Source organism: Heterodontus francisci, chromosome 13 (assembly GCF_036365525.1).
Source record: "Heterodontus francisci isolate sHetFra1 chromosome 13, sHetFra1.hap1, whole genome shotgun sequence".
Taxonomy (NCBI): Eukaryota; Metazoa; Chordata; class Chondrichthyes; order Heterodontiformes; family Heterodontidae; genus Heterodontus; species Heterodontus francisci.
The window spans coordinates 103643981-103657887 of record NC_090383.1 but is presented as its reverse complement, the minus strand read 5'-3'; the positions used below and the strand labels follow the sequence as shown (position 1 = coordinate 103657887).

The 13907-nt window shown below is 45.6% G+C and overlaps 1 protein-coding gene across 2 annotated transcripts in view; it reads right to left on the bottom strand.

The window, feature by feature from the left end:
* Positions 1–13907, bottom strand: part of mtr (5-methyltetrahydrofolate-homocysteine methyltransferase) — an 81310-nt gene that overhangs the window by 55517 nt on the left and 11886 nt on the right. For both annotated transcript variants that reach the window (XM_068045299.1, XM_068045300.1), the window contains 4 exons: positions 11728–11820; positions 9777–9883; positions 8662–8721; positions 8447–8541 (listed from right to left, as the gene is read on the bottom strand). In XM_068045299.1, coding sequence (XP_067901400.1) covers positions 8447–8541; positions 8662–8721; positions 9777–9883; positions 11728–11820 — 355 coding nt within the window. The remainder of the gene's footprint in view (positions 1–8446; positions 8542–8661; positions 8722–9776; positions 9884–11727; positions 11821–13907) is intronic.

Genomic DNA, 13907 nt, shown 5'->3' with positions numbered 1-13907 from the left:
TCCATGTGGGTCTCTTCACAAATATCATATAAGCCATTCTCATGCTGTTCACACGCTTGAAGATGGTGCCAAAAATAATGATGAACTGCTTCAGTCACCATTTCAAGAGTACTTTTTACATGAGAAGCAGCAAAATGCAGACAAGCAAGATATGAAACGCAAATGTGGATTTTCATTTCGCTTCGCTCATGGCCAAACTGTGCAGTTAAGAAGCAGAGTCTGAATTCACAGCTACTACTTCTTGCTACACAAGATCATATCTTTTTAATGCCATACACGCACATGCAGCAAGTTACTTGTGGAAGAGCTAAAATCACTCTCTTAAACACAAGTCCAGGCTTCTCGACAACAAAGTCAAGTCTGTGTTTATGCAAATACCTGAGAAAATCACGTGATTCTCTGAAAATTAAAATCATCAACATTTCCAACGAACTAGCCTTTAATCTTGTCATTCAGAATGACAGTGATTTTCAGGTTAGGTTGGAGGCATTGCTACTGGACAAAAAGTCCTCTCAAAATCACCAAGCAAAAATTAATATCTGGGCTGATGAATACAGGACACCAAAGTGTTCACCCACAATGTCATGCTCAGCAAGTGTGAATGCTGCATCTTAGCATTACAGTTTCATGCTCATCTCAAGGCTTGTGAGCCTCTTAGTGTCCAGGTGTACCTTTATGCATTCTATGCGAACATCCACTGCAATTGCACAAAATTTCCAGTGTCGTCATTCCAACCTCATCTGCTGCCTTTAGTTCTTTTTGCTAACTTCAATACCCCTTTGGGGGTAAGTTTAACCCCTAAAATCAGGTGGATTCGGGTCATGCGCAAAGCTAAAATTTAAATTTCAAACCCAACCAGCCTTGAACCCGCCTACTTCCAGTTTTAATGGAAGCGGGACAGGGCAGGCGACCAATCCGCTCTTAGCGGATGGGTCAGTCACTGAAAGCTTTTAAGAATTCTGTGTGCATCCACTTTAATAATCCTTTCTATGTTTAGCTAATGACAGATGGATTTCCCAAGCCGCAGAAAACCTGGCAGGTAAAAGGAGGTGGGAAGGGCGAGATCTATAAGCCAGCTCCTTTACAGCACTGCTTTTGGGCGAGGAGGAACAGTGTTCCTCCCTCCGACCATGCACTACCCCTCCCTTGGCTACCATCTTCACCCAGATCATGCTCCACATACACCCTGCCAACCACAACTATCATCTAGCTCCTACCCCCCAACCAATGGTGATGCAGACTGCAGGACATCCTTGAAACCTGTACACTAGGTTTCCTGTCCATAACCTCGCCTCCCCCACTCCGAATGTGCAGCTTGGTAAATATCAGCTATTTTCTACCAGTGATTTGTGTTTCCAGTCTATTGTCATGCAGACCCTGACCTGCCAAGAATGAGGCATATTAATTTTGTCATATGAACACTGATTTTAAACTACTGCTGGAGTGAAGAAATTACTTGTTTGAAGATCACCAGATACTGGGCTGGAAGGACATTTGCATACTGAGAGACGCTGCATGTGGAAACAAAGGACTATTCCCTGAGCCAATTAACCCAAATGAATTTTGACGGTGTAAGGAAGTGCATTACAGGGCCTGACAAAATAATACAATCCACAAACCTCGCGAGAAAGACTGTTCCAAATAAGGAAGTCACATGACCAAACTATTGGGCAATCTGGGGGTTTTTGAATTGTGCCACACAGAAAGATGCAGAAGGTTTTGCAAATGAAGCTGGAACAAACAAGCCTCTCTCCCGGCTGTCTCTCTCGCTTTCTCCCAAGCCACCGGACCCATGGAAGACACATGCACCTCAAAAGAGAAAAGATTCCGACATCGGAACAAGTTGAAGCTCATACTTTTTTAATGCCATACACGCACATGCAGCAAATTACTTGAGGAAGAGCCAAAATCACTCTGTTAAACACAAGACCAGGCTTCTCTGCAACAAAGTCAAGTCTGTGTTGATGCAACGAATAGCAGGACGTACCTGCAACCAAAGACTCCACATTGAACTCAAAGGACAGTAAATAATGAACAGATTGCCTCAAACTTTCCTCCTTTATTCTTTCTACTTTTTCTGTATAAAACTAGTGTTTCTAAAATTAAACCCTGTTATGGTTAAACCAGGCAAAGGCTGAAAGGGAACCCCTAAACCCCTTCTCACCTGGTCGCAACACTATGGTACACAGAGAAGACCACAAAATTCTCATATTAGTGAACTTCCAGTTATCTTCATAAGACTGAAAGTCTGTACAGCGCTTGGGGGCCATGACTCAAGAAGCTGCTCATACCAAGAAGATTCAGTTTGCCTAATAAAAAATACTGTGAATTCCAGTTTCACATGCCCATCTCTGGACCTGATTTTCAGCAGAGAAAAAATAAATTAAATTGGAAGGCAATCACTTTTGTTGACCTACCAACCAGAAATAAAAAGAATTTATTGAATGGGTGGGTGGGGAAGGAAAATTAATAAATAAAAGAAAAACAGCTTTAATGACAGTTAGCAATGGGAAATGAACTAGTGTTCTGGAAATTGCATACACATGTAAAAATGCCTGAGTGTGTCCATTTTATTTGTCCAGAAAGACAGAAAGCTCCTGCTGTTACAGAGATTTGCAAAAACATGTAACACAAGTGGACAAGAGGACAGCAGCATCCAACAGCTGACTGTCGTTTGAGTCTCTTATCGAGTTACATAGCCATAACTTTTCAGTCAAACCTAGAAAACATGCCGTTAACTCTTATACAGACTTTCAGATACACTTTACCGCATGGAAGCATAATACAAACAAACACGACTTTCAAATGTCACTGAACTTAAAAGGTTGAAATGATGCAAAAACAAGGACAACTTGTTGTAAATGCAGCTTTGGGTACACTGATCATATACATTGATACAGTAAAGTATTAACAGCCCATTTTTGCTCCTTAAAACATTACCCAATTGAACTATGAGGAATGTTCTTACGTATCATTAAAAATGCATTGGTTAGATTCCATCATGTAGTACAGGTTATACAGTTGCTACATATTCCAAATAGTCTGACAGGTGGCTCGGATCATGTTATACTTGAACTATCTGAAGAACAGCACAAAGTGCAAGAGTAAAGCTCAGGCACCTTATATAGTCAAGAACACGTTACAACAAACTCCAATGCAACATTGAACACTATCACAGCTTGTCTTACTGTTGTGTTCTGATGCAATGTCATTGACCTAAAACCTTGGACTGAACTTTATCAGCCTGTCGTGGGTCCCGGCGGTGGTACCGGAAGCAAGTGCTGTCGCCACATGTCACATATGCGGCCAGCCAACCGCAATCACATGGTGGCTGGCCAATTAACATAACCAAGGCACGGGTCCCATCCTATTTCAGGACAGGGGTGGGCTACGAGGTATTGATAGCAGCATTAGCTGACGAAAACACAGGAGCTGGCGCCATCCTTAAAGCGCTGCCAGTCCTGCGGTTACTGCTGCCTTTCACTGATGCAGTGAATCTGGAGTGCTGCTGGAATCTTTCCAGCTCGCCCACTGCTGCTCTTGCTGATGGACCTCCCCTCTACTGCTGCTGCTGGACCCCCTTCTACTGCTGCTGCTGCTGCCAGACCCCCACCCCCTCTACTGCTGCTGTTGCTGCTGGACCCCACCCCCCATACTGCTGCTGTTGCTGCTAGACCCCCCTCTAATGCTGCTGCCGGAACCCCCTTTACTGCTGTTGCTGCTGGACACCTCCCCCCTCTACTGCTGCTGTTGCTGCTGGACCACACCCCCACCAGGCCTGCTACTGTTGTTTTTACTCTGGGATTTCTCTTCGCCCCTGCACCAGGACTGCGAACCAAAGGGACAGAGCGGGAGCCAACTGGGATCATGTCCAAGGCAAGACACCGGGTGGCCACACGGTTTAGCGTTGCATCCCTGGAGTGTTTCTTCCTAGCTACAAAGAAAAAGCGGAAGGTCCTCTTTGCAAGGGACGGAAGACTGCCTGACCAAGCAAGCCTGGACAGAGATCACAGAGGAGGTCAGTAACCACGGGGTCAGCCCCTGGAATTGGGTCCAATGCCGCAAGAGGGTCAATAACTTCCTTTGTTCCGCCAAGGTGTGTCCTCCATACTAATCTCCTCTTTGGGGCTTGCATATGGCTAAATGGGAGGGAGTGATCACAAAGGGCGGTGGCATCACAAAGGGTGAGTGAGGCATCAGCACATCTTGTCAGATGAAAGGCAACAGGCCACCTCCTTTCAGAATTCACTCCCACTACATCTCCTGAGGGCAGATGTGAGAAGCAGCCATTTGGGAGACCCCATCAGGCTGCCACTAGCATAAGTGTCCTGTTGTTCTTTGTGTGAGGTCCAACTGGATCCCTCTTTCTGCTTGCAGGAGAAATGGACCCATAGCACCAGGCAGACATTGAGGGCTGGTGGTGGGATCCCTGTGGATCTAACGGGAGCCCAGGACAGACGAGCAATCACAGATGATCAGACCGGAGTGTCCGCACAAGAAAGCGAGGAGACACTGGGCTGAAATTTATGTTGCAATATAAAGAGTGGCGGCCCGTTTCGCAGAGCCGCCGCGTTATTAAACATGGCGGCTCAGTTAATGGCCGAGACTGACCGTGCTCCCCCACCGATGACGTGGAGGGGGCAGGTGGTCCGTCCCCAGCAATAGCCTCAGCAGCCTTTGCGCAGGCGCTGATGCATTCGTTAAAGGGCTTCTAGCCTTCCATTTAATTTCAATATTTAAAGTTATATAGTGATTTAAAATTGATTTTGAAAAATTAAATGTTTGTAGCCCCTCTCCCACCCCCCCAATAACCACAGAATTCATTCTTTGCCCTCTCTGCCCCCCCCAAAATACTTGCCTTGTGCACCTGACCTCTCCCCCCCCACCCCCCCCCCCCAAGTTCATAATCTGTGCACTTTACCCCTTTCCACCATCCCCTACACAAAATCAGATGAGTCTGACCCTGCTCCCCCCTCAGCCCCACCATCCCCCCCCCCCCCCCCGAACAGAAAAACTTACCTGCTCCCTCCAACAAAGGTGCGGGAGTGCTGGCCACCGGCACCAATACTGCACCCGAACGGACGACGGGAACGGGTAAATAATTAATTCATTTATTAAATGTTTGGCTCCTCTCGCTGAGCGGTGGGGGGGGCGCTACGAGACCTCACTGCCACCAACAATATCGGTATGGGCCTTCCAGCGCCCAGCCCCCCTCCACCACCACGACACCCAACACCGGGGGGCTGTAAAATTCAGCCCATTGTGCTCATGTGCCCTCCACCACACTACTGGAGATCCACATCATCTATGGTTGGCAATGAGGAGATCTGAACAACCTAACCCACAAATGTTTTGTGTTCTCTCATGCAGGTTGTAGCTGGAGGAAATCGCAGCTGCTGGGACAGGGAGCCTGCCATCGACCTTTGAAGAGAAGGAGTAACAGTCAGAGGACCGTCACAACATTCCCCTGCACTCTGCACCAGCTGAAATCCTGTCATGTCGGAGGGTATGCGCTCAGACTTAGATGCAGGGTCACAAGCTGGTGACAGCACCACACATGTGCCCAAGTAGCTGACAGAGGCTGTGACAGCCAAGGTCACTGATATTCGAAGGACTACAGGAGGTCAGGCCCATGCTGAACCCCAGGCTGACGACGAGCCTCTGATGCCTGCAGCACAGAATATGCTGGAGTTGCAGAGAGGGGTAAGGGAGCATCTGGTCGAGCTGCCTGAGGCAATGTGTGACCGCGAGCGCACACTGGAGATGTCCATCCATGCCATGAGTGCTGCCATGGCTCAGGCATGTGAGAACATGGCTTCCTCCATCGAGAGGTTGGCGACCCTCATGGAGAGCCAGATCCCGCAGACCTGCAAACCATTGCCTTGGCCAAGAGGGGAAACAAACAGTGGCAAGGTGGGAGAGAGGTGAGGCACATGGAGTCTCCGGCAGGTCTTCGTCTGTCTCAGGTTAGCAGGGAAATGCAAGTAAGTCTTGAAAGGGAGGAGGAGAGTCTGCCCTCCACATCTGGGGGCTCACCTCGGGGCACTCAGAGTGTGAACAGTGGCTCCTCAGTCCCTCTGCCAGTGACCCCCAGCTCCACTAGCTGCGACGACAAAGGAGGATCCTGCACCTCTGTAGGAGCCCCTCAGCCAGCCAGGGTCCACCAGGTTTCAGGCCACTCGCCAAGCCTCCTTCAACAGCACCTTCCAAACCTGTGACCTCTACCACCTAGGAGGACAAGGGCAGCAGATGCATGGGAACACCTCAGCTGCCAGTGCAAGGGTCGCACTGCATAGAAGCGCACAAAAGCGTATAAAGAGCACATTAACGCACTTGTGGTTTTATTGCTGTATTAACTGTGGCCTTGTCACTGGTTGCTCCAACTGTGTGAATAACTGGAAGTCAAAACCACTGCTGTAAATGGCTCATGCTTTCATTGCTGCTTTGTCAGATGCAACCTTCAACCTTGCTCCCTCAAAGTGCTGCCAGTATAGGCACAACGCCATACTTGGTTAATGTCTCAGATGTATCAGAGCGTGTGCTGAACCTGGGCGCTAGGCACTGGAGTGCAATAGGAAGGAGGCAACAGGTAGAAAACAGTGAGGTGAATTTTTATTAAGTTCACTTTGATAGCCATCATTGTGGCAGGAACTGGGTATGTATGAGATTGTCCTGTGCCTCCCTTGTGTATCACTCAATGTGCATGGCCTCTGGTGCAAGGGAATCAAGACCAGTGCTTAGTAGCATCCTCCGCATGCCGCTCGTCGGATGAGGACTGGCAAACACTAATGTCCTTTTCATGCAAGGGCTCCCCACTCTGCTATGCTAGATCTTGAACAGCACAGCAGACCACGATACATGAGACCCTCGATGGGACATACTGCACGTCTCCACCGGATCGATCCAGGCCCTGGAATCTCATCTTCAGCAGCCCAATAGCCTGCTCGATGGTCGCTCATGTGGACCCGTGGCAGGTGTTGTGTCTCTCCTGTGCTGCAGTGTGAAGGTTCCTCACAGGCATGAATAGCTATGTCTTCAATGGGTAGCCCTTGTCCCAGAGAATCCATTCCTAAAGACGAGCGTGTGCCCTGAAAAGTTGTGGCACCTGGGACTATCAAAGTGGTCGGCATTGTGGCTGCTTCCCAAGAAGCAGGCACACACCTGCAGGATGTCCTTCTGCTGGTCGCAGACCAGTTGGGCGTTGATGGAACGACAGCCCTTCCTGTTGATGAAAGCCACTGGTTGCTCTGTGGGAACCTTGATGGCTACATGCGTGCAGTTGATGGCAGCTTGCACCTGGGGGAGTCCAGTGATGTCACCAAGGCAGATAGCCCTCTCCGCCTGACTGTCAGGGTCAGTCCGGTATCACACGCTGTCTCTGTATGTTTTCAACATAGCATCGGTCATTTCCTCGATGCAGTGATGGGCTACTGCCTGGGAAACCCAATGGATCCCTGGAAAGAGACAAATGCATAGAAATTGAGTGTCACCGTGATCATCAAGGCCACAGGCATTGAGTGTCCACCGAAGCCCATGCAGCATGGCGCATAAGTCAGTGATAGCCTTCCTGGAGAGCCATAGTATTCGCTGACACTGCCGCTTGCACATTTGCAGGTAGTTGAGGTGAGTCTGGTACACTCTGGCATGGATAGCTCCTTCCTGGCGTGGCTGGCTGCTCCACTCTCCTACTGAAGTTTCACGGGTGTACCCAGTCAGATCTTGGATCTCCCTCCCTCTGAGCCACTGCTGCATATCACTGGGATCCACAAAGACTGAGTGTATGAGACCGATGCCAGTTGACCTCTGCCCCTCCTGTGCGCTGCCCTTGGAGAGACAATCTTGCCTTGGGACCATCCCGTTGTTGCCCTCTAAAGACGCGCTAATGCCCCTCAGCGCCCACCCTTGAAAAGATCCTAGCACGGCAGGCTGACAATGGCCTCCGCTCCCCACCTTCCCCTATCCACTGCTCACTATGGCTGCCTTGCTGCTGCAGCACTGAGACCTCACCTCGGTGCCACCACCTTTAAACAGATCTGATCCCACCCCCCCCACCCCCACTTAAATTCAATGCAAATGCATTCTAACTAAATGTTCACCAATTCAAACTGCAGTCCCACCACTTTGTGGCGGCATCACTGCCTTGGAGCTTTCCTGCTGCTGACAACATCCAGAATTGACGTCGGGTTTCTGGGCTAGCATGTCCACCCCAATTTTTCGGCTCCCAATGCCTCCACTCCCACTCCTGCTGGCTGGATAAAATTCTGCCCGTTGACGCTCTCTTCACAGATTTTGCCAGAACTGCTGAGTGTTTTTATTTTTAACTCAAGTTTGCTTGACATCCAAAATACCTACTCCTCTATGTGTCACTGATTTCAGTTGAACAAGTTTTTGCACTACTGAAAATTATTCTTTTGATTCTCCCTTTGCTGACAACTAATTATCTTACCTAAGTGGCTCCGCATGAGATACACTGATGACAAACGCTTCTCCTGTCTGACCAGAGAGTGTGCGACCACTCTTATCTACAATTGTTCCAGAAATCTGTTACAAAACAAAAATATTTAGCTACAAAACAAGTTACTTGGGGGAGTGGGGGGCAGGGGAGGGGTAAGGTGGGGGGAAAATGAAAAGTGAAAAAGTACAACAGTATTTTATACTTACAAAAATAGGCCTGGGCTCATACTGCTCAGCAAACAACTGCTGAATGGCAAACAAGGCAGCCTATGAAATGAACATGCATCATTAGCAAATAAAGCATTAATATAAATCAGTGGATTATAACATTGTTTTCTGAGGACTTGATAACCTTCAACAGACCCTAGCTGTGTCGCACTGGAGTTAAAAATGAGATAATAAATTCCCACATCAAATATTTGGTGAGTATCTAAGCCATACAAAACAGAAACAATCTTGGGTCTGTGCTCAGTTCAACTGCAGCACCAACTAGGATAATCCAACAGGCCCTGGCGCCCCTGGGTTAGGGATAGAGGAGTAAATAAATTCAGACAAGACACTGGATCCTGATCACTATCCAGTGACGCCTGTCGGAACTATGCAAAACCTGCATAATATACATGAAAAATGATATAGTAAAATGGACTATTTTGAGATTGTGCAGATTAAAAAGGTATTGAAATAAAAATTCGAAGTGGCAAACTATGAAAGATGCACTCTTCCAATTTAAGGTGGCACCTTTGCTTAGTGGAAGCACTCTTTCCTTCGGGTCAGGTAGTCGTGGCTTCATGTCCCGTTCTAGAGACATAAGCACAAAATCTAGGCCGACATTCCATTGCAGTACTGAGGGAATGCTGCACTGTTGGAAGTGCCGTCTTTCGGATGAAACGTTAAACCGAGGTCCCTCTCAGGTGGACAAAAAAGATCTTGTCACACTGCTCAAAGAAGAACAGGGGAATTCTTCTGACATCATGGCTAACATTTATCCCTCAATTAAAAGCGTCAAATACAGATTATCAGGTCATTTATCTCATTGCTGTTTGTGGGACCATGCTGTGCACAAATTGGCTGCCTTTTTTTCCTATCACACAATAGTAATTACGGGTCTTCATGGGCTATGAAATGCATTAGGACCTCATAATGTGCACTTATATAAGGTAGTTTACCAAAGTTAAAAGAAAATCATATTTTGATGTGATTTCCAAATACAGCGTGAAATTCAAAACAGCGGGATTTAAAATGAAAGCCAATATTAGTAAATAGCTGCAGGATTTTCTTTTATGATAATTTCCACATTGGGTGAGGTTTGGTATATCTGTTACCTTTGCATTTGCTGTATCAAAAATGGTTTCCACCAGGAGGAGATCAATACCACCATCAAGCAAGCCTCTGGCCTGTTCTTCATAAGCTTCTACTAACTCATCGAATGCTGTAAAACAGATTTATTGACAATGAAACTCCATTGGACTATTAGAGCTAGGCCATTTAGAGCTGGAAGCACTTATTCCACTCAAAGGGCAGTGAAAATTTGAAATTCTCTCACCAAAAGGCTCTGGGTGCTGGAACAACTGGAGCTTTCAAAACTGAAAGAGACAGATTTTTTTGAGGTAAGGGATATTAAAAGGATATGGGTCAAAAGGGTAAATGAAGTTGAGGTGCAGATCAGCTATGAGTGGTGGAGCAGACCCGAGGGACAGAATAGCCTACTCCTGCTTCTAATGTTCTTGTGATCCTGAATAGCAAACCAACAGGCTATCCAAGTAACTTTTGTTATGTACTATTTCTGCCTCCTTTTCTACCTGCACTCCTTGTCATACTACCTTTTGACTTAATGCCCCACAAGTCAGGAGTGTGATGGAATACTCTCCACTTACCTGGATGGGTGCAGCTCCAACAACACTCAAGAAGCTCATCACCATCCAGGACTAAGCAGCCCGCTTGATTGGCACCCCACCCACAAACATTCATTCCCTCCACCACCAACGCACAGTGGCAGCAAGATGCACTGCAGCAACGCACCAAGGCTCCTTAGACAGCACCTTCTAAACCCGTGACCTCTACCAATTAGAAGGACAAGGGCAGCAAATGCATGGAACACCACCACCTGCAAGTTCCCCTCCAAGTCACACACCATCCTGACTTGGAACTATATCGCTGTTCCTTCACTGTCGCTGGGTCAAAATCCTGGAACTCCCTTCCTAACAGCACTGTCGGTGTACCTACCTCACATGGACTGCAGCAGTTCAAGGCAGCAGCTCACCACCACCTTCTCAAGGGCAATTAGGGATGGGCAATAAATGCTGGCTTAGCCAGTGACACCCACATCCCATGAATGAGTTAAAAAAAAAAACAAGTACATAAGAATGTGCAAGGTCGGAAAAGACCATTTCTGGCTGGTCAAAAACAACATGCACAGTTCACTACCTACAATCCTCTATTGGTTTATTAACAACTGCCTGTCCAATTCTCTCAAAAGTTCTGTAAACTAGTTATTTTTGATCTGTCCATTTACCCTCCCTATTGAACTTGAACCCATGCCCCCTCATTATCATTCTCTGACGATGGTAAATAGTTTCATAGGCTTAAATTTATCTACACACAGAGATAGCATTACACAGAGTCTACAGCACAGAAACAGGTCATTCAGCCCAACTGGTCTATGCCAGTGTTTATGCTCCATGAGCCTCCTTCCACCCCTCTTCCTATAATCATATCAGCATACTCTTCTATTCCTTTCTCGCTCATGTACCTATCTAGCTTCTTCTTAAATATATCTGTGCTATTTACCTCAACCACTCCATTTGGTGGCGAGTTCCACATTCTTTGGGTAAAGACACACACAAGTTCCCTTCTCCCCCATCCACTTGTGTGAGGTGAAATCATGGCTTCAAGTTACAATCCTAACATTTCATTACATTATCATTTAGCATGCAAGCTTACAATATGTAACATACGATAGCAACCAAGTTAGAAATTCCTAAACATTTTCAGCAACAAACACCACAGCCTATGAGGCACATTGTTTGACTGATTATCCCGTAAATTAAGTAACATACTATGTCTTATCTCTTATCCCTGCTCTTATGTTGTGGCAGTCATAAAACTAAGATAAAGATTACTGCATAGAAAGTAATACAACTGGGAGCAGCCAATTCTGCAACAGCATTTGCTGTTTTCAAAGATAATTTGTAAGTCTGTTCCAATATCTAGTGACCAATTTAATACTCTTAAATCCTCCAAAATCCTTTACTGACATGGAAATTATTTTCATACTTATATTTCTGTAGTCTGGCCTTTCCACAGATGGCGATACTGACAATGTCCTGTTGGTCGGTCCCATCGCACCTGCCACAAATCTTCGGGTACCTGTGACAAATGATATTAAGTTTAAAAGTGAAACACTGCAAAACTTTACAACCATGATAATGATAACAAAACTCCATGCTAATTCCAATAAACATTAAATACTAGATGAGTCCCATGTATATACATTCTTATTTTTCCTTCCAAGTCAAATTTACAGAGGAGTAGGCCATTCAGCCCCTCGAGCCTGTTCTGCCATTCAATGAGATCATGGCTGATCTGTATCACAGAATCATTACAGTGCAGAAGGCGGCCATTTGGCCCATCTTCTCTGCAGTGGCTCTCTGAAAGAGCAACACCCTCAGTTCCATTCCCGTGCCTTCTCCCCATAACCCTGCACATTCTTCCTTTTCATATAACTGTATAATTCCCCTAACTCCATTCAGCCACCTTGGCTCCATGTCCCTTAACACCCTTGGCTAACAAAAATGTTTGATCTTAGCTTTACGAAGAAGTGTTTCCCAACTTCTCTCCTGAGTGTCCTGGCTCTGACTTTGAAATTAAATATACTGTACATATAGCTGAGTTTTCTCTCAGTGTGTTGCTCAAATACAGTGATCTCTTTCACCTGCAGGATCATTTGGTGGTACCAATAATTGGTCTTAATCCTGGAAGAGACGTTTCTCCTAAAAGTTCAACCGGCAGGTTGGAATCATTACAGCATGGGAAAACCCACCAACATCGAAATTATTTGTGCCTTACAAGACTTGTTTTGTTTGTACAAAAAATATATTTACATATGTTTATGGATAGCCTGCTAACAAATACTCTAATTTGCTCACTGAAATAACAATATATAGGTACATAGCTTGTTACACATCCGGAAGCAACTTTTGTTTTGTTACCATCCTTTCTTTTGCACCCTCTCCTTATATGTCCATATAGCAAATGCATTAGGAAATTGTGGCATCAAGACCACTTCATAAGTTGGGTAAAGGAGATGCAATTATGACTTAGGCTTGTAAAATACCCTAGTTGTGGATACATGTACAGCTAGGATTTAGTTTAAGCTCATATGAATAAAGTTTTTAATTTTTTTTACTTATAAATGACTTGTGGATTTGTACTGTAGTTAAAAATAATGAAATGGTTAAGCTGTTGTTTCCCAGACGCTTTAGGGTATAATGTGTCAAAGCATAATTGACTGTGCTGTTTAATTTCTGCTGAAAGTACACTATGTGTGTTTTGTGCCTGTTGACTATTCCTGTCCGCACATTGTGAAATGAGATAGTCTTGAGATACCAAGTGGGACAAGAGGCCAGAATGGTAAACAAGTTTTCATCTGGTGTTTTGTAGGAAGTATCCAATTCCTAGGGGACTTATTCACAATAACACTTGTCATCCCATATTGAATCAGAAAGGACAGTGTGCGTGAGAGGCGACCTATAAAGATCTGGAGCTTTCCTTAATTTGTGGAGACAGTCAGGATCGAAAGGTTCAATGAAGATACATCTCTATCCAGGGAAAAATCGGTCGACTGTGCTCATTTTTCTGTAGGTCTACTGTTAAAGACATTGCACCTGTCTGGACTTGGTTGAATATAATAAAAGGATTACACTACAACCTTATTTCAGTTTGTCAGATTCAAATTGACTTATAGGCTCCAAATGTTTCCTCCCTCTCCTGGCTGCTGCCCAGCATTTTTTTTGCAGTGGTTCAGCTGAGATCAAGTATGAAGCAGAGTGGGAGATACTATTCTATGTTGTTGTCTGTTGCAACTGTAACTTAATATATTACCTTATTTGTCTACAAGCATTTAACATTCACAAGTTTAAGGATCAAGATGAAGTTACACAGAAAGTACAGCACAGAAACAGGCCATTCAGCCCAACCTGTCCATGCCAGCAGTTTTGCTCCACTTGAGCCTCCTCATCAAAATCTATCAGCATAACTATAATAAAAGCAAAATACTGCAGATGCTGGAAATCTGAAATAGAAACAAAAAATGCTGGAAATACTCAGCAGATCTGGCAGCATCTGTGGAGAGAGAAGCAGAGTTATCACTTCAGGTCAGTGACCCTTCTTTTGTTTTGTTACCATCCTTTCTTTTGCACCCTCTCCTTATACCGATGTCCATATACCAAATGCAT